At 43.7% G+C, this 24705-nt stretch overlaps 3 protein-coding genes across 3 annotated transcripts; 2 read left to right on the top strand and 1 right to left on the bottom strand.

Moving 5' to 3' along the window:
• Nucleotides 1-14310: 14310 nt before the first annotated feature.
• Nucleotides 14311-15075, bottom strand: mRpL20 (mitochondrial ribosomal protein L20). The gene is made up of 4 exons (XM_065239307.1): nucleotides 14918-15075; nucleotides 14605-14813; nucleotides 14441-14529; nucleotides 14311-14380 (listed from the first exon to the last, which is right to left on the bottom strand). Exons 1-4 carry the CDS (start codon nucleotides 15002-15004, stop codon nucleotides 14361-14363), a joined length of 405 nt encoding a protein of 134 aa, XP_065095379.1. The 5' UTR covers nucleotides 15005-15075; the 3' UTR covers nucleotides 14311-14360.
• Nucleotides 15076-15231: 156 nt separating this feature from the next.
• On the top strand, nucleotides 15232-18180 carry Nsun2 (tRNA (cytosine(34)-C(5))-methyltransferase Nsun2). The gene is made up of 4 exons (XM_065239306.1): nucleotides 15232-15422; nucleotides 15489-16890; nucleotides 16953-17447; nucleotides 17621-18180. Exons 1-4 carry the CDS (start codon nucleotides 15354-15356, stop codon nucleotides 17800-17802), a joined length of 2148 nt encoding a protein of 715 aa, XP_065095378.1. The 5' UTR covers nucleotides 15232-15353; the 3' UTR covers nucleotides 17803-18180.
• A 4279-nt stretch (nucleotides 18181-22459) lies between these two features.
• Nucleotides 22460-24460, top strand: Mccc2 (methylcrotonyl-CoA carboxylase subunit 2). The gene is made up of 3 exons (XM_065239354.1): nucleotides 22460-22713; nucleotides 22776-23579; nucleotides 23638-24460. The coding sequence occupies exons 1-3, from the start codon at nucleotides 22579-22581 to the stop codon at nucleotides 24442-24444; spliced, it is 1746 nt and encodes a 581-aa protein (XP_065095426.1). The 5' UTR covers nucleotides 22460-22578; the 3' UTR covers nucleotides 24445-24460.
• The last annotated feature ends 245 nt before the right edge of the window (nucleotides 24461-24705 follow it).

The raw sequence follows: 24705 nt of genomic DNA, 5'->3' as shown, positions 1-24705 counted from the left end.
CTTGGAAAACTGACAACTTCCAGAATTAGTTACATGGGCCTGCCCCAAGGCTCATGTCTCAGCCCTCTTCTTTATAACTTTTATGTCAAAGATATCGACAACTGTTTGGCAGAACAATGCACGCTAAGACAACTTGCAGATGACGGTGTGGTTTCCGTAAGAGGTCCACATGCCGTGGACTTGCAAGGACCATTGCAAAATTCCTTAGATAACTTGTCTTCTTGGGCTATGAATCTAGGGATCGAATTCTCGCCGCAGAAAACTGAACTGGTAGTGTTTACTCGAAAGCGGTACCCAGCCCAAATGCATCTTAATCTTTTGGGCAGAAACATTACTCAATCATTGTCTTTCAAGTACCTTGGGGTCTGGTTTGATTCAAAGTGCACTTGGAATGCCCATATTACGTATTTGAAGCAAAAATGTCAGCAGAGGATCAACTTTCTCCGTTCAATTTGCGGCACATGGTGGGGTGCTCATCCGGGAGACCTCATAACGCTTTATAAAACAACTATTCTCTCTGTTCTAGAGTACGGCTCTTTCTGCTTTCTCTCGGCAAGAAAAAGTCACCTAATAAAATTGGAACGAATTCAATATCGTTGTCTGCGTATTGCTCTAGGCTGTATGCACTCAACGCATAACATGAGTCTCGAGGTTCTGGCAGGAGTAACACCCCTCCAGAACCGCTTCTGGGAGCTCTCTCTCAGAATACTAATCAAATGCGGAGTGACGAACACACTTATAATTGCTAATTTTGAAGAAATTCTTGGGTTGAACACACAATCTCGATTTATGAGAATCTACCACCACTACATATCATCAGATATGTGTCTTCCTTGTTATACTCCAGACCGTGTTCACTTCACCAATCGCAGTTCCTCAATTGAATATGATCTGACCATGAAACAAGCAACTCATGGGATTCCCGATCAACTTCGACCTGTTATTATCCCACGTATTTTTACTGAAAAGTACCAACAAGTCAATTGCATGAAAAGATATTTTACAGACGGGTCCCGTCTCAATGGATCCACTGGCTTCGGTGTCTTCAATGAAAACTCTAGCGCCTTCCGCAAACTTCAGGAACCTTGTTCCGTTTTTGTTGCTGAGCTGGCAGCAATCAACTTCGCATTGGGGATGATTTCCAATATGCCCACAGACCATTACTTCATCTTCTCGGATAGTCTCAGTTCGATTGAGGCTATTCGGTCGATGAAACAAGGTAGGCACTCATCTTATTTCCTTTCAAAGGTAAGGGAGCAGATGTGTGTGCTGGTCGAAAGATCATATATGATTACCTTTGTATGGGTCCCCTCACATTGCTCAATCCCAGGCAATGAGAAGGCGGACTCTCTCGCAAAGGTGGGCGCGCAGGAAGGCGAATTGTATGACAGGCAAATTTCACACGATGAATTTTACCATTTAGTGCGTCAGAGTACCCTTTCGAGTTGGCAAACCGATTGGGACACTGGAAATCTTGGACGGTGGTTACATTCAATTATTCCTAATGTTTCTTCGAGAGCGTGGTTTAAAGGCTTGAACTTAAGTCGTGACTTCCTTCGCGTGATGAGTAGACTTATGTCCAACCACTACTCGCTAGATGCTCATCTCAATAGAATAAACCTCGTGGACAGCAACATCTGTCGGTGTGGAAACGGTTACGATGACATCGAACACGCAGTTTGGCAATGTACGGATAATGACGCCGCCAGAGAGCGACTTTTGAATACCCTCGAGGCCCAAGGAAGACAACCCTATGTACCTATCAGAGACGTGTTGACAACCCGTGATCTCTGCTATATGCAGTCCGTTTATGTTTTTCTTCAAATGTCTAGTATAAGAATTTAATTCCTTTTGTCTTTTGTCTCTCTTTATTAGTTTTTGTTTGTCTTGTCCCCCCGTCTCGATGAGTCTCATCGTCGCCCACTGGTCACCCACCATAGCCGGTCGAACTCCGGACGAAGCTAGAACAGCACTACCGTTCATACTGGCGACAACGCTCTGATGAGACAATGAAACCCTACCCCAAGCTCCTCCCCTGATCCTATCCTTGGAAAATGTACCCTTCTAACCTCGAGTAAGCCGCGAGTAATCGGCCCAACTCCTACTAGACATAGAATTAAGTGAATTTTGTTACACACAGTGAACAATGAATTATCGGCTCCGTAAAGCTAACGCGATTGAGCTTTCCAAATAAACGAACTAGATAAAAAAAAATCAACGATTGGCTGCTGCGGCGGCCGCCGTCGCTCAAGTTCAAACTGCCGGAGACTCTGCAAACTCAGGTCAACAGACGACTGCTGCTCCACAGCCGCAGGATCCCCCCACAGCCCCTGGGCTAAACTGGTGTCAGGATGGACCGTCCCTTCCGCAGCCCGATGGTTCTTGGTTCACCGCAGCGGAACTAATGATCATCTTCCTCAAGATGCACAACATTGCCAACACCATTAAGAACATATCCGACCAGCTCCAAGCTGTGGTTACCTTCATGCTCACATATGGACCGTGAGCTCATCAAAATCGCTAACTGGAACGCCTTCTCGTTCAAGAAAAAAATTATCGAGTTCGTTGACTTCCTCAAAACATCGACATCGCCATCATCACCGAAACTCAGCTGAAACCGGAGATGAACGAATTTCTTTCTGGATTCAGGATCGTGACGCTGGATCGGACAAGCTCTGGGAGTGGTAAAGTGGGATTGTACGACTTTTCCCCGAAAACATCAAAAGTCGAAAGTTTTATCCCCGAAATACGATTCCCCGAATGAACCAGTTCCCCGAAAGGAACGTTTTCCCGAAAACTATTTCCCCGAAAGAACTAGTTCCCCGAAAGATACAATTTACACTGTGCGATCTATTTAAATATGATCCTTGGGTTTGTTATAACTTATCTATATGAAATTGAGAAAAATATCTCTGCTGAATATTGATAAACAGAACAAAGTCGTTCAACACCCTAGATAAAGTTTGTGGTTATGACTTGTTATGACATTTGGCGGTTTATCAAATTGATAGCTGATTGTAATGAGCATAAAGACTGAGTTTTCATGTAAAGAAGGGAAAATTGTGTCAGTTTTATCAAATATTTCGCTGGTTAACTACTTGTTTCGAACAATACCACAATACACATATCAATGTGTGTCGAAGTAAAGTGGACCCTACACGACTGTTTGCATTGACAATAATCGTATCACAGACAAACAGACATAACACACGCAAGTTGTTCATCGAACAAGCATTTAACGGACAATTCAAAAGTATCGTAGTTGGTAGTACCACCACCTGTGGCGCGCATAGTCAATTCCCTTGCGTTTGACGTTTACACACTACCGCCATCTGTTCAGTGTAGTGCCCACCACAGTGTACTCAACAGATGGCGGTAATGTTTTAGCGACGATGTTTTACAGTGAGAAATATTCAATGTGTTATGTCTGTTTGTCTGTGATCGTATTGTCAATGCATTTTATATTGACGGCAATACATCGGTATTGACAATATATCTGTATTCACATCATCAATATTATTGTCAATACTTGTAAGTATTGACAATATTTCTTACCGTGTGGGGTTCGCTTAAGACAATAGTTTGACTTTCGTTAAAACTACATGTAAAGGTCACACACTAAGATTATGTCACCGAAATCTGTGAAATTTTACCGAAATCTCAACAGCGAACGTTCGGTAAACAGTTCGGTAATTTTTCACAGATTTCCTGTAATTGTTCACCGAATGTCTGTGAAAAAATACAGGAAATCTGTGAAAAATCACCGAACTGTTTACCGAACGTTCGCTGTTGAGATTTCGGTAAAATTTCACAGATTTCGGTGAAATAATCTAAGTGTGCAAACACTTCTGAAATCGGTGTATGGTGTTTTCTTCTTGCTCCATACAATTTTGGATTCGGCCTATAAGGAGTCGCCAAGTGACTATAGCATGTATTGCATGGGGACGCATGGTATCTTTTATTTATTAGTATGGAGTTTTTTAACGTTCGTACCTATCAAACAAACACACACATTGTATGCAATTAGCTCCATGGATCATACCATATTATACGTCAAAGAATGAACTATGATTCAAAGAAGGAAAATTTCTTGCGACAAGCAAAATTTTCCCTTCTTCGTATCACAGCTCGTTCTTTAACGTTTTGAAGAATAAATATCTTACTTATTTATAAAAGTGATACCTAATCGTAATAAAATTAAAAAAACGAGCCATTAGGGGCCATACATTAATTATGTCACGCGAAATTGAGGCAAAATTCCCCCCTATTCTGCGAGTCACGTGACTCTCTCTCACCGGTGAGGTGACAATAGTCACCTCGTGTGAGGTGACTCTCCATTTGATTTGCATGGAGAGTCACCTCACACGAGGTGACAATTGTCACCTCACCGGTGAGAGAGAGTCACGTGACTCGCAGAATAAGGGGGATTAACCAATCACAGATTTCTACACGTCCCTCCTTAGGGCGTGACATAATTTGTACATCACCCCTTATACAAAGAAGAAAAATCGTTGTTTGTTTCAAGAAATGTTCCTTCTTTGTAGCACAGCTCGTTTCTTAACGTATCGCATAATATAATATCTAATTGGTTTTATCAAAGAGATATCATTTTCCTTTCTTTGTATCACGGCTCGTTCTTCAATTTTATTACAATGAGATATCGCTTTGATAAATTAGTTAGATATTTATTCTTCAAAACGTTAAAGAATGAGCTGTGATACGAAGAAGGGAAAATTTTGCTTGTCGCAAGAAATTTTCCTTCTTTGAATTGTAACCAGCGGTTACAATTAAACGTAGCAGATGACTTTGTCACCTTGCGATTATTTTTTTATAAGGTGTTCCATCCCAATACAGAACCCTATTCCCTAAACATCACAATCATGTCTGACTCTCACTGTTTGTTGGCAGCGGTTTGAACCAGCGAAATATATCGTTTGCCGCTCCGCGGCGCCGTAAATATAAAGCATGACCACAAATGATGCCACGGAAGAAAGTGACACAAAGAACATCAAGTGACAAAGACTCGATGTTTCATAGCATGGGTTGATCGGCTCAGCCGTAGAATTGTTCGCTCTCTTCTGTCCGTGAACTCCGTAGGAAGTGGAAGTGCGCGCGTGTTCCTGAAATAAAAAATAAAAAGTTGATTTATATTTATGTGGTGTTATAAAGTTAATGGCAGTAGTTAAAATCATTTAAAAGGTAGTGAAAATTAAAAGTGATTAAAAGAAGGATATTGTAAAAATTAAAGCTAGGGTAAAGTAAAGTTAAAAAGAAAATATTTTCTAATCTCCATTAGGTTTACTGCTGATACTGCATTCAATAAGTTTTTCGTGTTATCCAACGTAGAAATTAGGAAAAAGGTAATTAAATTGTTAAATTATATAATGTAACCCCGGACAGCCTATATTGTGACGTCATAGCACTAATGGGTTGGGTAGGTCCATTATCTGGGCCTTTTTTCCTATTCGGACAAGTTCCGAAACTCTCTTCCGCAGAAAGAGCCAAGAGGAGCCAAGGATAGTGGCACCGGACCATTCGGCGAGCGTTCAGACTAGTCGCCACTTTAGTCACCGATACCAGCCAGGCGATCCACGTTAGTCAGTGGTATCGGAATCGATTTCTTCACGGACAGGAAACTCCATCAGCGTCCAGGTCCACTATCCTCATCAGACATTCTTGGAAGAATCAGCGTGGAGCAGAAGATCCGCCATTGCTCTCGACGATCAAAAAGGCCACTCGAGAATAGACGAAGGACCGCCATCTTGTTGGCATCAAGCAAGTGGCATCATCCACATCGTAACAACGATTCGACGTCGGCGTTTTCATCAGCCTCACCGCCTCACAACCGGTGCTCTGAACGGTCGATTGCGCCGATTGATCCACGTTGCCACCGGTGCTTCTATCGGCGATCACCGGTTAATCGTAGACTCAACGGCGACCTTATCATCAGCTCCGTCGGCAATTCACCAGCAATCGAGACAGCAGAAACAACGCCGAAATGTCAGCGATGTCATGCTGGTCGCTACAGCCGAATCATCGATGATCCTGCTACGAAGGTCGACCTACCCACCTACCAGAAAACCGCAAGTACCCAGTGCAAGTGCATGTGACGTCACCCTAGGTTAAAATAAAAACAGCTAAAATGTTATAAAAGGCGGCTATTTTTTAGAGAGTGCAGTCCTTTAAATTTATTCCACCACCTTTTCGTTTGTCCTCGTTTTCCCCGGACCCGAAAGGGGTCTTCAGGCCTCGTCCGGGAGTTCATAGTGCAGAAATTGGAACTTCGTTGGCTTTTGAGCTTCCCCATGTGTTTTGTGTTATTCTTTTTCAGGTGCATCGTTTGTGGTTATTGCTTACTTTTAAACAACATATACGTTCCTGCTGTTAACAGGTGGCAGTTGGATGTGAGTGTGATATTTAGTTCCGTAGGCGACCCTTAGATTTTCCCCGAGTTAGTCTAGAGGCTTACAGAATCATAGTTCATTCTTTGACGTATAATATGGTATGATCCATGGAGCTAATTGCATACAATGTGTGTGTTTGTTTGATAGGTACGATCGTTAAAAAAAAACTCCATACAAACAAAGAAAAGATATCATGCGTCCCTATGCCATACATATTAGTCACATGGCGACTCCTTAAAGGGTGATACGGTCAAAATTTGGTCAATATCAACTTGACGTATTTCTTTTAATTTTGCATTTAAAAAACCTGAACACCCCTCATTTTGAAGGTGTGTGTGTGTGTAGAATGTTGCTCCTATTTTGATTTTGGAATTCACTCTTCAGTTGTCAAAATGCCGTCCAAGCAAGAAGAGCAGCGTATCAAAATTTTGCTCGCGCATCGCGAAAATCCGAGCTACTCGCACGCAAAGTTGGCAAAATCGCTAAAAGTTGCCAAATCAACCTTTACAAATGTAATTAAAGTGTTTGGGGAACGTTTGTCGACAGCCAGGAAGTCTGGATCGGGGGGAAATCGAAAACCGGAAGCCGCTGAGACGACAAAGAGAGTTGCCGGTAGTTTCAAGCGAAACCCTAACCTCTCTCTCCGAGATGCCGCAAATAAGCTGGGTGTATCGTCTACAACCGTGCATCGAGCCAAAAAACGAGCCGGACGATCGACTTACAAGAAGGTAGTGACTCCAAATCGCGATGATAAACAAAATACGACGGCCAAAGCGCGATCCCGGAGGCTGTACACGACGATGCTGACGAAGTTTGACTGCGTGGTAATGGACGACGAAACCTACGTCAAAGCCGACTACAAGCAGCTTCCGGGACAGGAGTTTGATACGGCAAAAGGAAGGGGAAAGGTAGCAGATGTTTTCAAGCACATTAAACTGTCAAAGTTCGCAAAGAAATATCTGGTTTGGCAAGTCATCTGTACCTGTGGCTTGAAAAGCAGCATTTTCATAGCTTCCGGGACTGTCAACCAAGAAATTTACGTGAAAGAGTGTTTGAATAAACGTCTGGTGCCTTTCCTGAAGAAACACGATTGTTCCGTACTGTTTTGGCCGGATTTGGCATCTTGCCATTACGGTAAAAAGGCCATGGAGTGGTACGCCGCCAACAACGTGCAGGTGGTTCCCAAGGACAAGAACCCTCCCAACACGCCAGAGCTCCGCCCAATTGAGAAATACTGGGCTATTGTCAAGCGGAACCTAAAGAAGACCAAAAAAAACTGCTAAGGGCGAGCAGCAGTTCAAGGCAAACTGGCTTTCTGCGGCGAAGAAGGTGGACAAGGTGGCTGTACAAAATCTGATGGCAGGGGTCAAGCGTAAGGCCCGGCAATTCGGATTTGGAAAAGCGGAAGCCTAACTGAATATTTTTCCTGAATTTTATACTAATTGAACTTGAAAAAGAAATTTAATTTGATTTTTTAAATAAACGATTTCACCGATTTACACGCGTTTTCCCTTGACCAAATTTTGACCGTATCACCCTTTATAGGGTGAATCTAAAATTGTATGGAGCACGAAGAAATCAATATGTGTTGAATAAAGACAAAAGTTTGACTTTCGTTAAAACTACATGGAAAGGTCAAAAGCTGCTGAAATAGGATTACACCGATTTCAGAAGCTTGACCTTTACATTTTGTTTTAACGAAAGTCCAACTATTGTCTTTATTCGACGCACATTAATATGTTTATTGTGGTATTGTTCGATACAAGTAGTTAACCAGCGAAGATTCGCAGATTCGGGGAAATTATTTTCTGGGAACTGTTCCATTCGGGGAATTGTATTTCGAGGAACTGTTTTTCGGGGAAAAGTTACATTCGGGTCAATAACTTTCGGGGAGAGTGTTTTCGGGGGACTGATTTTCGGGGAAAAGTCGTACAATCGTAAAGTGGTCATCACTACCAGAAACAACATCTGCTGCCGGCTGCTACCCAGTTTCCAGCTGAAAATGATTAAAGCATTGGGAGTGGAAGTCTCCACACCCGTCGGCCCCGTCACCATCATTCCGGCATACTGCCGATATTATCAAGATAACACGACACCGTGGAAAGTAGTCCACCAAGAGTTAAGCTCGGACCATTTTCTGGTGGTGGCCGAGGTGGGCTCCTTCGTTAATAGATTTTATGCTTTCCGTCGGAATTACCATCGGGTAAGCTGGGATTGGTTCAAACAAGCCATCGATTGATCTCTGTTTGCCGTCGAGGAGGCGATATCCCGCGCCCGGGAACAACACGTGCCAGCTCCGTAACGCCATGCGTAGGCAGTACAAGAGAACTGGACTGCCTAAAACATCATCAGCCCTCCCCAAGCAACATTGTAAGTTTTATCAAGGATTTATAGCATTCTACAAGTCTAAATCATGGTCTACAGAACCTTCATAAAACCAGAAATGTTACTTGGGTCACCAAGCTAAAGTTACTGAAAATGTAACCAATCTTTCCTGAGGAATCCGAGATCATGGCTGACGAACTTCGAACATTAAAACCACAGACAAACAGACATAACACATTGAATATTTCTCACTGTAAAACATCGTCACTAAAACATTACCGCCATCTGTTGAGTACACTGTGGTGGGTAGTACGCTGAACAGATGGCGGTAGTGTGTGAACGTCAAACGCAAGGGAATTGACTATGGCGGCGGTACTACCAACTACGATACTTTTAAATTGACCGTTAAATGCTTGTTCGATGAACAAATTACGAGTATTGTGTCTGTTTGTCTGTGTTAAAACTTTCAAAAACATGAAGACCACAGGTTTCTAAAAACATACTGAATGTGGACCTCAAGCACTTGAGTTCCAGATTCTACAACCATCTGGCACTGATTTTCAATCAGTGTCTCGTGCTGGAAGATAGCTAAAGTCATCACCATTCGGAAACCTGTGAAGGATCCTTCCTTTCCTTCAAGTTAACGACCCATCAGTCTTCTCTCAGGGTTATCCAAGCTGTTCGAAAGGACAGTCTATCATCGGCTACTAACATCTGTCGAAAATCTCAACTTGTTACTCGAGGAACAGTTTGGCTTCCGGAAAGGTCGCTCCACCGTCCACCAGCTGACTCGAGTGTTAAACATTCTCCGACGGAACAAGACTGTTCGGAAAACTTCTGTCATGGCATTGTTGGACGTTGAAAAAACGTTCGACAATGTTTGGCACGATGGCCTGTTATGTAAATTGCAGCAGCACGGTCTTCCAATCTTCCTCGTGAAGATTGTAACTCTCGCTCGCCGTACTACAAACGACTGTTCAATTTTGCGAGTCGTAGTTATCGAAATTACAATCGTTTTCTCTTTAATCGACACGTGACACGCACGGAAGCGAACCTTCGCACGAATCCGAAAAGTTTTTGGTCGTTTGTCAAGGAAGGAATCCAGGTTGCCTTGTTCCATGTTTCTCGGGAATGACTCGGCTAATAGTGAAAGAGAAAAATGCGACTTGTTAGTTAGTCATTTCAAGCAAGTGTTCAACGATTTCTCCGCTTCGCCAACACAAGTGCTGGATGCTGCTGTTGGGATGCCACGTGATGTGTTTAGTTTCGTTATTCCGCGCATTTCAGGAGACATGGTGATAGCCGCAACACGCAAACTGAAGCTCTCGTTCGTCTCCGGACCTGACGGCATTCCGTCATCAGTTCTAAAACGTTGTGTAGCCAATCTCTGCCTTCCACTTGCGAGGCTATTCGATCTCTCGGCACAGCAATGTGAGTTCCCCTGCCGCTGGAAACTTTCTTATCTGTTCCCAGTGCACAAAAAGGAGATAAACGGAATATCATAAATTATCGTGGAATCACCTCCCTGTGTGCCTGCTCAAAACTGTTCGAGATTATCATAAATGGTGCTCTGTTCGCACGCTGCAAAAATTATATCGATACAGAACAACACGGTTTCTACCCGAAGCGCTCCGTGTCCACGAACCTGGTGCAGTTCACTTCTAACTGTCTGCGATGCATGGATTCAGGATGGCAAGTCGATACTGCGTATATGGATCTAAAAGCTGCATTTGACACGGTGGACCATAATATCTTGCTGGCCAAGCTGGAAATACTTGGCATCTCGTCAACTGCTGTGGATTGCTTCAGATCTTACTTGGTGATCTGGTGTACTATGTACATGTCAAGATTGGCGCGTCGGAATCGGATGTTTTCTCAAGCAACTCGGGAGTCCCGCAAGGCAGTAACCTAGGACCGCTACTATTTTCGATCTTTTTAAACGATGTCGCCTTGCTGATACCATCAGGATGCCGCGTTTTCTATGCAGACGATACGAAAATCTACAAAATTATTAAAAGCCTCTCGGGCTGCTGGGATCTCCAAAATATGTTAGGTATTTTTGCTGACTGGTGCTTTTTTGATGAGAAATTTGATGAGTCTAATAGTACGTTCAGACTACAGAGTTATAACATGTTATAGCGCTATCTTGATGGTGGTTTCTGTGTTGCAATTATTTGACAACCGTTATAACATGTTATAACTCTCCAGTCTGGACAGCGTTTAAGCATAGAAAAATGTAACATTATTTCCTATCACCGAAGAATCGAACCAATCATGTTTGACTATGTTCTCTACGGACGCTGTCTTGCTCGTGTAGAGCACATAAAGGATCTCGGCGTTACCTTGGACTGCAGACTCACTTTCAGAATCCACTACAATGACATCATCTCCAGAGCTAATCGACAATTGGGCTTTATTTTCAAAATTGCCGACGAGTTTCGTGACCCGCTATGTCTCAGGTCACTTTACTGCTCGCTTGTGCGATCCTTATTGGAGTCAAGTTCAGTTGTTTGGTGCCCTTTCCATGCTAGCTGGATCACTAGAATTGAATCCGTTCAACGCAAGTTTGTGAGATATGCTCTTCGTTTCCTCAACTGGCGTGACCCAACGAACTTGCCACTGTACGAGGAGCGTTGCCGTCTCCTGGGAATCGAGCCATTAGAGGTGAGACGGACGGTCGCTCAAGCTATGTTCGCTGGAAAGCTGCTTACAGGTGACATTGACTGCCCAACACTGCTGTCACAGCTAAATATGTATGCCCCTGAGAGGTCTCTTCGTCAACGCGACTTTCTGTTTTTGGAACCACGGAGCCGGAATTATACACAACACGAGCCAATTCGAGCAATCAGCCGGCAATTCAACAACTTTTTTTATATGTTCGACTTCAATGTATCAGCTGACGTGTTTCGTCATCGGCTACTTGGCCTTTTCCGTACCGTTGACCGTAACTATTTAGTTTAAGTTTTATTCATTTAGACAGTAATTGTCAGTTGAATTTTTCAATAAACAATAAACAAACAAGATAATCCAAAATTATCTATCGGACAGGACGTTCCGAGTGTCTCTGAATGGAATTTCATCGGTTGCATTCAACATCGGTGCCGGGGTTCCACAAGGAAGTATTCTTGGTCCCATTCTTTTCAACCTGTTCACCTCCGATATGCGCCGATATGCCGGCTCTTCCATAGAGGTAACTCTAAGCCTAGGAGGTCCCGAAGAAACGTGCTCAACTTTTAGGCTCAATTCTGGTACCATAGAGGTAACTCTAAGACTAGAAGGTCCCGAAATAACGTGCTCAACTTTTTGGCTCAGCTCTGGTACTCTCTTCGGTCCCAAGCTAATCGATTCACCCCTCGAAACATAGGAAAATCCACTAACCCCTCTTGTATATGTCAAACTTTCATAGCGAATCAAAACAAACATTGTGTAGTAGTAGAAATTCGGCTAGAATGAGGTACGTTAAAGGCCCAAACGCAATGTGGACGGAAGCGGAACGGAAACGGAAAGTTTGACAGTTGTCACAAATGACATCAAGGTGGCTAACCGAAGTCGATTTGGTTCCAACAAGTTTTCAATCCGACAAGTTGGCTTACTCAGATCGGGCTTTTCCGCTGCCGTTGCCGTTCCGCTTCCGCTGTCATTGCGCTTGGGCCTTAATCGTTTGCTTGGGACCAATAGCCTAGTCAAGTAGTGAGCCAATTTAAAATCGTTAGTTTCGTATTGATTGTTGGCTCTTCTCTATTCGCGGATGACACATCCATCGTATAAAAGGGTAGGCTGATCGGAGCACCGACAAACCGACATGAATGACCATAGCAGAACCAGTAAAAATTTTGACCCAAGCACACTACTGACATCTGGCTCCGTGTTCGCGGGAAATATTTAGCTAAGCCATGAACCCGCATACAAAAGTTATGGATTGGTTCGCGTCTGATCTATTCTGAACAAATTATTTTTATCTAGATCAAAAATCCTATGGTTTTGACAGTTCGGAGCACTGCACATTTAATCGGTCTTTTACGATTTTCGGGCATAAGTCAGAATTAAGTGTCATGTCGGTTTGTCGGTGATCGGAGCTCTGACTGTCCTGTCTGAATATTTCTACAGCTGGAGATCCCTATAAACACGGCAAAGACTAGCCTCAGGTCATCATATTTCCACACTCTATATCTACGAGACTTCCCACATAAATGCGAACCATTACTTGACCTTACCAAAAATGGTTAAACATTGTTTATAATCCATAAACTTTAACTGAAATGGTTATGCAACTTTACATGTTTTTTGGAAGTGAACCTTACAAATAATGGGTTGTCAAGAACCATTACCATTCCAAATTCTTGTTTTCTCCATACATTTTTGGGAAGGGAATTATATTAGAATGAGACTGGATTCACACAGTCTATTGGTCAGAGAGGGTCTAGCACAAGAGAGGAGCGGACTGGCTGGTTTTGGGCCAAACGAACTATCAAAGTCAGAGCCAATCGAGCAGCGCCTATCTTGATTGCATTGGCAGTGTTGCTATAAATCACCTACACGACACGAAAATCAATTATTTTATTCATGTGTTTCACTTATACATTTTTGCCAAAACATCAGCCTTATACATTCCATAAGACAAACCACATAGGTCCTATAAGAATGCATAAAAGGTATGTGTGACCGCTTATACATTTCATTTCCAGAACAACATGTGAAAAGGGCATACAAACTTTTTGTAAACAAACCTTCTTATGCCCTTTCCTCGCCACCCATATGACACCAACGCAAACCTTTAACATCATCGGGTAGGGGACACTTTCCCCTTCCCGATGATATTGCTAGTTTGCGTGGGCGACCCTCGGTTGGTGAGAAAAGGGCCTACAAAGGTTTGTTTACAAAAAGCTTGTATGCCCTTTTCACATGTTGTTCTGGATTTGATACATGATCTTCATAAACTTTTTGCAAAGCGTCTGCTTATTAGTTTACTTATAAATTTTATGAATAATCAGCAATAGAAATTTGCCAAAAGGCATAAGGATATCTTGCCAAGGCAGTTTGTCTTGAATCCGCTCCTCTCTTATACTAGATCCTCTCTAATTGGTACTACTCCTAAGTAGACTAGTTTAAAATTTCGACAATTTTCCTCGGCAGACTTTTGAGGTTTTCCACAGAAAAACATGAGGCAAATTTAATCACGGCTGAGCGCTGAGTAAACTAAACTCAAATTTGGGTTCTTCTCATTCGCCGTGTGGTTGATAAGCTTGTACACTGAAAAAAGTTTTCACAAAGTTTCTATTAGGAATGCACATAATATTTTTCCAATATAAAAATTAATTCTTTTTAACTGAATATCACATAACATCATACATTCCATGTGAGTAATCATATAGCTTTCATTGGACACATAAGGTTCATGTGATTTACTGAAGCAATTTCGAATTATGAGATCACATGAAAGTTATGTGAAATTTACATGGATATTTTCCACTGGTTATGTGTTTTATTTTATGAGTGTAATATAGTGGGGGTTATTCCGAGAGTGGAAGTGTGATTCTCTGTCACTAGTGAGGTGACAAAAGACAAGGCAATATTCAATATCGTTTAAAAGTTTATTATTACATTTATCTTACTATTTTACAGTATTTACAGCTATTTGTTAGACGAGGATCCTGTAAAAAAAATAAGAAAGTTAAAATTGAAAGCTGCTACGTAGTGAAAACCAAGCTTACCTTCATCATCCTCTGGGACTTGCTGACTAATTAGTGCCAATGCTTCGAACGTTCTCGGCTCCCAAACTGCTAGATCGGCCAACACTTTCCTGATGGAAATACAAATAATTCAGAGTACAAATCTGCTTAGCGATTATGTCGAACATTCAGAAATACATTTATACCTATTCAGTAAAATTTCATTTCGGTACAATCCGTTCTGGAAATCAGCAACTTGCATTCCGTGCTGTTCGCAGCCCGCGTTTATCCGCTGGGTCCACAGTTCACGCATATCCTGCTTCTTCAGCTCCCGGCCCTTGGTGGCATACGCCAGGGCACGATGCACACTTCGGATTGTAATTCCGTAGCAATTTCGTGGACGACCGATGTAGTGCTGTAATTTTGGTTTCATTTTTGATCAACAAGACTCACTTTTGGTCCCACAGTGCGCGTGCGATGTTTTTCATCGTTGTGTGATTCTGAACTCAGGAAACTTACCGCGGCTAATTTGAACATTTTGCGCTTCCTCCAAAATTCGTCCGGGCCTCGCGAACGGACCAAATTGATCACCGCCGTGAAAACCATTATTGGTGTAGAAAAATTGCTGGAACAATGCAGAAAATCAAGTAAAACTGCACTCGCGAGCGAACGTGCTTTCTCCCGTCCCGGTGGACGATCAAGCAAAACAAAGTTATGTCATCGCGCACGACCCAGGTGGCTAGTTTTGAAAATAAGACCACCGCCTGTGGATCACCCTGCATATGGATGCAGGCTGTCATCTGGCATGCTCGCTCGCACGCAGCTTCTGAAGTAAACATTCCATCACCGCTCGTTTCGTCGCTTCCAATTAGCACTGCGAAGGATTTTTCGCGTGGCTTATTCGATTTGCTTGCTTAAAAAGTGAGTGTCAAGTTGTTAAATTACTTCCTGAACAATGGGTAAGAGACGTTCCAGCAATAAGCAGAATCCGTTCGCCCGGAAGAAGCGCGAATTGAAGGAAAAGGTAGGTTGTGCGAATGGATTTTTCAAAGGTTATGTTCGGAAGTTGAATTGATATTGTTTACCACAGGAATCGGAACCGGCAAGACGTGAGAAACCGTACGAGGATATTGTCCGTCAGAATGAATCGTTTGAGGCATACTACAAACATCAAAACATCTGCAAACCGGAAGAATGGGACGATTTCATGGGGAAGCTGCGATCGAATTTGCCGACGACGTTCAGAATCACCGGTTCCAAGAGCCAAGCTCACGCACTGCTGAAGATTATCAAGGATAAATTTTTCGCCGAATACCACCGCGCGGTAGCCAAGTTCAGAGAGAGTGGTGAGGAGGTACCAGAACCGAACTGTTTGGGATGGTATCCAAATGAGTTTGCCTGGCAGTTGGATCTCTCGCGTAAGGATATTCGTCGGTCGGAAGCATTGTACAAGTTACACAATTTTCTCATTGCGGAAACGAGCTCAGGGAACATCAGCAGACAGGAAGCTGTTTCGATGATACCACCGTTGGTTCTGGGAGTCGAACCCCACCATAAGGTGTTGGATATGTGTGCCGCACCGGGATCTAAAACGGCTCAGCTGATCGAGGCTTTGCATGCCGGAGGGGATAATCTTCCCACCGGGTTCATCATGGCCAATGATATCGATAACAATCGGTGCTACATGTTGGTACATCAAGCAAAACGGCTAAGTTCGCCTTGCTGCCTGGTGACCAATGCCGACAGTTCCAATTTCCCCAATCTTAAGCTCAAAAACAGCGCTGGAGTGTTGGAAACCCTCAAGTATGACCGCATCCTGTGTGATGTTCCTTGCTCTGGAGACGGAACACTGCGTAAGAATCCGGACATTTGGGGAAAGTTTAACCTCGCCCACGCTTGCAACCTACACGGATTGCAATATCGTATCGTGAAACGAGGCGCTGAACTGTTGGAAGTTGGAGGAAAGCTCGTTTATTCCACATGCTCCCTGAATCCGATCGAGAATGAAGCTGTCCTACATTATCTGCTGTCACAAGCGGGAGACGCCTTGGAAATCGTCGAAGCGAGTCATCTGCTTCCATCGTTAAAGCACAGCCCCGGCCTAACCTATTGGGAACCGGCTACGAAGGATATGAAGTTTTACAAAACGATCGATGAAGTACCTGATATGTACCGCACAGTAATCCGTCAGCAAATGTTCCCTCCGGCAGCGGAAGATGCGGCCAAGTACAATCTGGAACGGTGCATTCGCGTTCTACCTCACCAACAGAACACTGGAGGATTTTTCATCGCTTTGCTGGAGAAGAAGAAACCGCTGCCATGGGAATCGGACGCCGCAGAAGCCCCCAAGGAAACGGCCACGAAGAAGGAAGACAGCGAACCACCGCGTAAAAGAGCCAAATACCGGGGCTTCAAGGAGGATCCGTTTGTATTCTTCGATGGGACGGAGGAAATTTTCGCCTCCATCAAGGAATTCTATCAGCTTAATGATGGTAAAATCAAATTCTCTCAAAAGTGTAGGTTACTAACTGGCTGATTCAATTCTGTGTTTCAGATTTCGAACCGAAAAATCTGCTCACCCGTTGCAAGGAGGGCAAAAAGAAGAACATCTACTTCAGTTCGGAAATCCTTCGCAATGTGATTACCGATAACGAGAATCAAATCAAATTCATCAACCTGGGAGTAAAGTCCTTTGCCCGGTGCGACAATCGCAACATGAAGTGCGATTTCCGACTGGCCCAAGAAGGGCTGCCCAGTGTAAACGGCTTCATCGGTCAGGATCGACGACTGCCCATCGGAAAGGAAGATCTGGTCAAGTTGCTTTCGAACAACGATCCAACGCGGCCGCCGGAGATCATTACGCTGACGAAGGAGATCCAGACCAATGTCGAAAAACTTGGCCCGGGCAGTTGCGTGCTGCAGTACCGGGATGACGATCTGGAGCTGAACCTCGTCGGATGGCGGGGAACGAAGAGCCTGAGGGCCTACGTCGATCAGCACGACACGGTTCACATGCTCCGATTGCTGGGCGCTGATGTGTCTAAATACGGTATGTTTTCGCAACTGCAACTAGGGCAAATGACCTATTGTCATCGGGGGGTAAACCAAAATGCTCAATTTTGACCATTTTACCCCCTTTGACGATAATAGGTAAAAGTATTGCCGAGGTCTTTACCTAATTCATAAAAAATGCTTACAAATAATCATCCTTTCCACTCATAGAAAAGAACAAGTTTGAGGACAAAAAAGAGGCGGAATCGGAAAAGGCAGCAGATGATGACGAAGCAAACTATGATGTTAAAGAAGAAAAGATGGAAGAAGAGGATGAAGCAGTAACATGTGCGGAAGAAGTGAAAACGGAAAATGGAGACGTTGTGAAGAAGGAAGAGAAGGATTCGAGTTGAATGACCGGTGCCCAGTGTTCGAAAATACTCACATCTCATGTATGAGTTTATTCGTTTGGGAGTTTTGCCTTTGATTCAAATATGTATTGCTTTATATTTTAAATCACTCCAGTCTTTGCAATGTTGAGTCGAATTCGACTCAATCTTAAGTTACTCTCATCGACCGTGTGTTACACAGTAGTAAGTGCGTGAAATGGCATGACACTCAAGGGTCAATTTGATTTTGTAGATTCACCAGCGAGTTTATTCTTTCAGGAGAGCTCAATGAATGAGATTTGAGGATGATTTTCCGAACATTGCCGGTGCCTAAAGGTTTGTTAGATTGGTGCAGCAACTTCATGTGTATGTAACATTTTAGTTCAATAAACGAAACCTTCCAGAATCAAAATAAATCAAACTATCTATCAGTATTTAGTTCTATTTCATAACCTTTCATGAAGGCACCATGAAATTATCATCACAAATCCACAAAATTGTTCATGGAAATCTTTTTCAGCATTGGGCTGGTTCGTCTCTTACCATCATGGAAATCTTTGAAACTTACTCATCAGGGCTAGTAGCCAGGCCTATTCTGCGCGGCGTGTGAGATGAGGTGACAGTGAAGTAATGGTGAAGTGACAATTGTCACCTCGGGTGAGGTGAGTCTCCGTGCAAATCAAATGGAGAGTCACCTCACGCGAGCTGACAATTGTCACTTCAGTAGTGACAGCGTGTCACCTCACCTCACACGCCGCGCAGAATAGGCCTATACACGGAGAGTCACCTCACACGAGGTGACAATTGTCACCTCACCGGTGACAGAGAGTTACGTGACTCGCAGAATAAGGGGGAGTGAAGTGATAATTCTCGCGTAACATTTGAAAAGGGCCTATGTCCAAAATGTAAACAATCCAGAAAATGAATTGTAAATTTTTCCGCCAGTATTTAATTCCTATATAAATAAATTGAAGTATTTTAGGCATTTATATTGTTCACAATAACAATAGTAACTATATCTCAGTACACAACATCCAAAACATGCGAAACGTTTTCAAAAATACATGAAAATCGATAAAAATTTAATATCACAGTAATAAGCCTTTTTGTGAATCTTTAAATGGTTAGGCCCTTTTTGTTAAGCCGTTGTGCTTGTCATCATAAATTGTAGGCCCTTTGCTAAGCCTTTTCTTAACGTCAAATAAATCATCGGCCCTGCCTCAAGCAGTAGGGCTTAGCTTTGATTTGAAATTTTTCAATCATCGGCCCTTCTACGTCGCTAGGCTTATGAATGGAACCTCATCGAACGAAAAAATATATATGTTAGGCCCGAGGTTAGGCCGTTTTAGCATGAATGATTGGAAAAATTTGGTGGATCGGCCGTTTTTAAAATCAAGTTATTTTTAATGATTTTTATCGATAATGCGGAACATTCCTATACGACTGGTAGCTAATTACCAGTGCTACAGAATGGTATCAAAAATCGGTTTGTTTACATTTTGATCATAGGCCCTATTCAAATGTTACGCGAGAATTGTCATCTCGGGTGAGGTGACTCTCCATTTGATTTGCACGGAGAGTCACCTCACCCGAGGTGACAATTGTCACTTCACAAGTGACAGCGTGTCACCTCACCTCACACGCCGCGCAGAAATTCGGCTCCTATGGGCCAAAGTTGTGTGAACCAAATCAAAAAGGGTGCGAAGAAAGAAAAATGTTTCCGATGCGGAAATGTTGGACATTTTGCCAACGATAAAAGTTGTCCCGCGAAAAAACAAAGTGTGTGATAGCTGTAAGCTAGTGGGACATTTCCGGAAAACGTGAAAAACCAAAATCGAAGGATAAAAGAAGCAAGAAGAATGCTGATGAATGTGGGCGTCTTAGTGGACTACCTGTATAAAGAGAGAGAGAAAGAATTTCCATTTAATTCCACTACCTTATTTGCTTATCCTTGACAGATACGCGTATTTCGTCTACAATGTGCAGACTTCTTCAGTGTCTTGTACTAATACTCGACTAGTCGACAGTCGACTATTAGTACAAGACACTGAAGAAGTCTGCACATTGTAGACGAAATACGCGTATCTGTCAAGGATAAGCAAATAAGGTAGTGGAATTAAATGGAAATTACTAATCTTTCTCTTTCTCTGCATAAGCAAGAAGAAGGTGTGGCAAGTTCAAGATTGCCCCGTAACGTGGGTAGATCACCTTTTCGTGGTACGTTACCGGATGTAAGATCTATCACCGATTCCTAGTCTTGACTACTTAGAACTAGGGGAACAGGAATTTTCAGTAATCAAAGATTCAAGATTCCGAAGACGAGAGGCGGCAGCGAACATAGTGACGACGACGTTCAGCACATTTACGCTACTGGAAATAAACACGATCTGGTGACCTGTTACACAGGTGATGTAAAATTGGATTGGATTGTCGACACCGGCGCTCACGTTAACGTCATCAGCCGAACTACATGGCGTCATCTGAAACAAAAGGGATGTAAATTTAGCGACGTCCAGAAATCACGGAAATTTCTGCGTAACGGTAAGCTAACAGTCCACAAGACTTTCAAAACGGAAATTACCACCTGTTCGAAGCGTGTATTTCACGACGCGTATGTTGTGGATAACGAAACAGGGGCTAATTTGCTTTGCAAGAGTACATCGTTGGATCTGGGAATCTTGGAGATCCATGCAGAGGCGTTTTGTGTGTCAGACATCGAGGAGCCTAAGGTGGGAAACGTGAAGAATATGCAGGTGAAAGTTCAGATTAACAAGGAAGTTGTGCCAATTTAACAACCATGCAGGCGTTTACCGATTCCCCTACAGGACGTTGTTGACGAAAAGCTGAATGATCTATTAAAGCAGGATGTAATAGAACAGGCGCCGTTGAAGATTACATGGGCATCACCTTTGGTAGTCACGCCGAAAGATGGAGGGAAAAGTGTACGCCTGTGTGTTGACATGCGTATAACAAAGTTATAATCCCCGAACGACATCCGTTGCCAACATTTCGACGAAATAATGCCTCATCTAGACGGTTGCAACTATTTTTTGAAGATTGATCTGGTGAAAGCTTTTCACCAAATCGAATTCGATCCAGATTCCCGAGAAATAACAACCTTCGTAACTCCGCTCGCATACTACCGTTACAAGCCTCTAATAGTATGCTCCGCTGAAATATTCCAACGGGAAATTGAACGGATCTTGAAAGGAATTCGAGTATTTATCGACGACATTCTTATATATGCGAAGACGAAGGAAGAACATGACGCCAGAGTCCAACTAGTTATAAAGCGGCTTGACGAACATGGATTGACGGTTAACACCAAGAAGTGTGAGTTTGGAAAGAGGTCCGTAAACTTCATGGGTTACACCCTGTCAAAGCAAGGCATACTGCCAATGAACGATAAGATAAGTGCCATCCAGTCTTTTCGGTATCCGCAAAACTCAGCAGAAATGCGCAGCTTTCTAGGGCTAGTGAACTATGTTGGCAAGTTCATTCCAAATCTCTCAGAAATGTCGAGTACGCTACGGCAGATGACAATCAAGGGTGCCAAATTTGAATGGACTGGAGAACGACGACAGTGCTTCAAGAGAATCAAATCTTCTCTAGCTAACCCTATGCATCTTGGATACTACAGTCCACAGAATCGCACGCTGCTTATCACTGATGCTAGGTGAAATGGTTTGGGAGCCGTCTTGGTGCAGATTATCCACAACGAACCTCGAGTGATTAGTTACGCAAGCAAAAGTTTAACAAATACGGAGCGAAAATACTCGACGCTAGACAGAGGCCTTGACCATTGCTTGGGCGACAGAGCGGTTCCAAATGTACCTAACAGGTCTGGAATTCACAGTCATGACAGACCACAAGCCGTTGTTGAATATCTTCAACGAAACGTCATCCCCAAACAAGAGGCAAGAAAGATGGGTGCTACGGATGCAGTGCTATAGGTATCGCATGATGCACATCCCAGGGAAGATCAACATTGCGGACCCGCTATCACGGGTGCCAGAAGAATTGAGAAGCAAAACGTTTGACAAAGACGCGACAAAGACAGCACTATACGCTATCGCGGAGGTTAGCATGCCGGTAGCAGTGACGATGGACCAGTTGATACAGTGCTCGCAAGAGGATCCGGAGATACAAAAGGTTCGAAAAGCTCTAATTGATGAAAACTGGGAAGGTAATTTGAAACGGTACGCACCGTTCAAGGGTGAACTATGCTTTGCAAATGAAGTACTGCTGAAAATAAATTATGATCAAGATGAATCTTAACAATGGGCCTCCGTTAGCTCAGTCGGTGTATTCTATTCCTAATCCGGTCTAGGAATTTTTCAGGTTGAACAATTTCTTGACTTTTTTTTATCCATTCATTTATTTGGAATGCTCAACCCAAGGATCGGATACATTATACGATCCAACCAACAGCTGTCCCTACTCCAACTGGTTTGCTGAAAGAAAGATTTCTGCCCTGGGGCCTCATTGCATATGTCGAAACGAAGCATTGAGGCTGTGTTCCAAATGATTGGATTATTCATACGAACAGGGGACGATGTTTTGATACAGTGTAAGTAACTTTTGAAAATTTTGTCAACACTCCGAAAATTCTATGTTATTATCCTTCAAACTGATAACGTTCGATGAAATATCGCACGTCGCTCGCGCAAACTGCCGTCGTCCTCGTCTGCGCGCTGTGCTTATAATCATTATTCATAACCGCACAGTTTCTCCAGCTGTCTACATTGTACGTACTATTTACATAATATCATCCATAGGCCGCAGAAAAGAAAAATTAATATGCTCTCGAAGGCAAGGTTTCTCGTGACGAACCTGTCCCCACTGCGGCAGCTCCAGCAAGCATGCCGTGCCGTTCATATTTCCGAAGCAAACGTCCTGGCCACGGAGGTGAACCGGCAATCGCCGGAGTACAAGGTAACGTTATAGGCTTTATTCATAGTCGCTGTTACTAAGCAAGGATTTTTCATTTCGTTCAGGAAAATTACTCGCAGATGCGCGAGTTGGTCGATGAGTTGAGGTCAATCACGGAGAACGTACTCAATGGGGGTGGACCGGAAGCGATCAAGCGGCACACCAGCAAGGGGAAGCTACTGGCCCGGGAACGTATCAACAAATTGATTGATCCCGGTTCACCGTTCCTGGAACTAAGCTCCCTGGCGGGACACGAGATGTACGGTAAGGATGTGATCAATGCTGGCGGAATTGTAACAGGTATTGGCCGGATTCAGGGTGTTGATTGTGTGATCGTTGCCAACGATGCCACGGTGAAGGGTGGAAGTTACTATCCGATCACAGTGAAGAAGCACCTCCGAGCGCAGGAAATAGCCCAGGAGAATAACTTGCCTTGCATTTATCTGGTGGATTCGGGTGGTGCAAATCTTCCACGCCAGGCGGAGGTGTTTCCGGATAAGATGCACTTCGGTAGGATTTTCTACAATCAGGCAAACATGTCGGCGCTAGGAATTCCTCAAATTGCCGTCGTGATGGGATCGTGCACGGCGGGTGGTGCTTACGTTCCGGCGATGGCTGACGAAAGCATTATCGTCAAGAAGCAGGGTACAATCTTCCTGGCGGGTCCCCCATTGGTGAAGGCAGCCACCGGAGAAGTGGTATCGGCCGAGGATCTCGGTGGAGCTGATCTGCACTGTCGCACGTCCGGTGTGACGGACCACTACGCCGTGGACGATGAGCATGCACTGTACCTGGCAAGACAGGTGGTGCAGAATTTGAACCGCCCTAGTTCCTACGATGAGAGTGCCGGTTATTCGACAAAGGCGATGGTAAGAGTGAATTAATTTGAAGGGATAAGTTAACTATCATGGCGTGTATGTTTTACAGATGAACCACGATGGGCTTAGTTTCTTGCCCGATACCGAGCCACCACGTTACGATCCAGCGGAGCTGTATGGGATCGTCGGTGCCAACCTGACTCGATCGTTCGATGTGCGCGAGGTTATTGCTCGTATCTTCGATGGAAGCAAGTTTACCGAGTTCAAAAAATTCTACGGAGAGACGATCGTCTGCGGGTATGCTCGATTGTACGGTCAGCTGGTCGGCGTGATTGGAAACAATGGTGTGCTGTTCTCCGAAAGTGCCCTCAAAGGAGCACACTTTATAGAGCTGTGTACCCAGAAGAAGATTCCGCTGATCTTCCTGCAGAATATTACGGGTTTCATGGTCGGTCGGGATGCCGAAGCAGGTGGAATTGCCAAGAATGGTGCCAAGATGGTCACAGCAGTGGCTTGTGCAAATGTGCCGAAGCTGACGCTGATCATCGGAGGATCATACGGAGCGGGTAACTATGGTATGTGCGGCCGTGCCTACTCACCAAGGTTCATGTACATGTGGCCAAATAGTCGCATCTCGGTGATGGGTGGCTCGCAGGCTGCCGGAGTGCTTGCTCAGATCACCGAAGAGCAGTACAAACGCACCGGGAAGCAGTGGACCGAAGATATCGGTAATAAGATCAAAGAACCGATCGTCCAGCAGTTCGAAAAGGAGGGCTCACCGTACTTCAGTACGGCTCGTCTCTGGGATGACGGTATCATTGATCCAGTGGACACCAGAAAAGTACTCGGGCTGAGTCTGCAAGCTGCCCTGAACAAGCCGATCGGCGATACCAAGTTTGGAATTTTCAGAATGTAACGGGATCCCCGATACGACCGAACGATGATGCATGTCTTCCATTTCGAGGGTGCAACTAAAGTGCATTTATTAGTGATTAAGATTCAAGGTTTCAGACCGAACGCATTTGCAGGGATATAAGTTTTGGAAATTTTATCAATGTTTAGATGACATTTACATAATATATTTCTACCAGAAGTTGCATTTATTGCCAGTTAGCGCTGCTCATAAACGTGATTGGAATAAAGTTTACTACACTATGGAAAATACCTTTAAGGTTAT

The sequence above is a fragment of the Ochlerotatus camptorhynchus genome, unplaced genomic scaffold (assembly GCF_037179485.1).
Source record: "Ochlerotatus camptorhynchus isolate MF236.1 unplaced genomic scaffold, CSIRO-AGI_Acam_v1.1 ptg000055l, whole genome shotgun sequence".
NCBI classification, from domain to species: domain Eukaryota; kingdom Metazoa; phylum Arthropoda; class Insecta; order Diptera; family Culicidae; genus Ochlerotatus; species Ochlerotatus camptorhynchus.
This window is presented reverse-complemented; position numbering and strand designations above follow the sequence as displayed.

Coding starts and splice junctions, on each gene's coding strand:
- mRpL20 (XM_065239307.1), bottom strand. CDS start 15,004: ATGGTTTTCACGGCGGTGATCAATTTGGTCCGTTCGCGAGGCCCGGAC. Junction 14,530..14,604: donor AATGAAATTTTACTGAATAG/GTATAAATGTAT, acceptor TATTTCCATCAG/GAAAGTGTTGGCCGATCTAG. Junction 14,381..14,440: donor AGTCCCAGAGGATGATGAAG/GTAAGCTTGGTT, acceptor TTTTTTTTACAG/GATCCTCGTCTAACAAATAG.
- Nsun2 (XM_065239306.1), top strand. CDS start 15,354: ATGGGTAAGAGACGTTCCAGCAATAAGCAGAATCCGTTCGCCCGGAAG. Junction 15,423..15,488: donor AGCGCGAATTGAAGGAAAAG/GTAGGTTGTGCG, acceptor TGTTTACCACAG/GAATCGGAACCGGCAAGACG. Junction 17,448..17,620: donor CGCTGATGTGTCTAAATACG/GTATGTTTTCGC, acceptor TTCCACTCATAG/AAAAGAACAAGTTTGAGGAC.
- Mccc2 (XM_065239354.1), top strand. CDS start 22,579: ATGCTCTCGAAGGCAAGGTTTCTCGTGACGAACCTGTCCCCACTGCGG. Junction 22,714..22,775: donor GGCAATCGCCGGAGTACAAG/GTAACGTTATAG, acceptor CATTTCGTTCAG/GAAAATTACTCGCAGATGCG. Junction 23,580..23,637: donor GTTATTCGACAAAGGCGATG/GTAAGAGTGAAT, acceptor TATGTTTTACAG/ATGAACCACGATGGGCTTAG.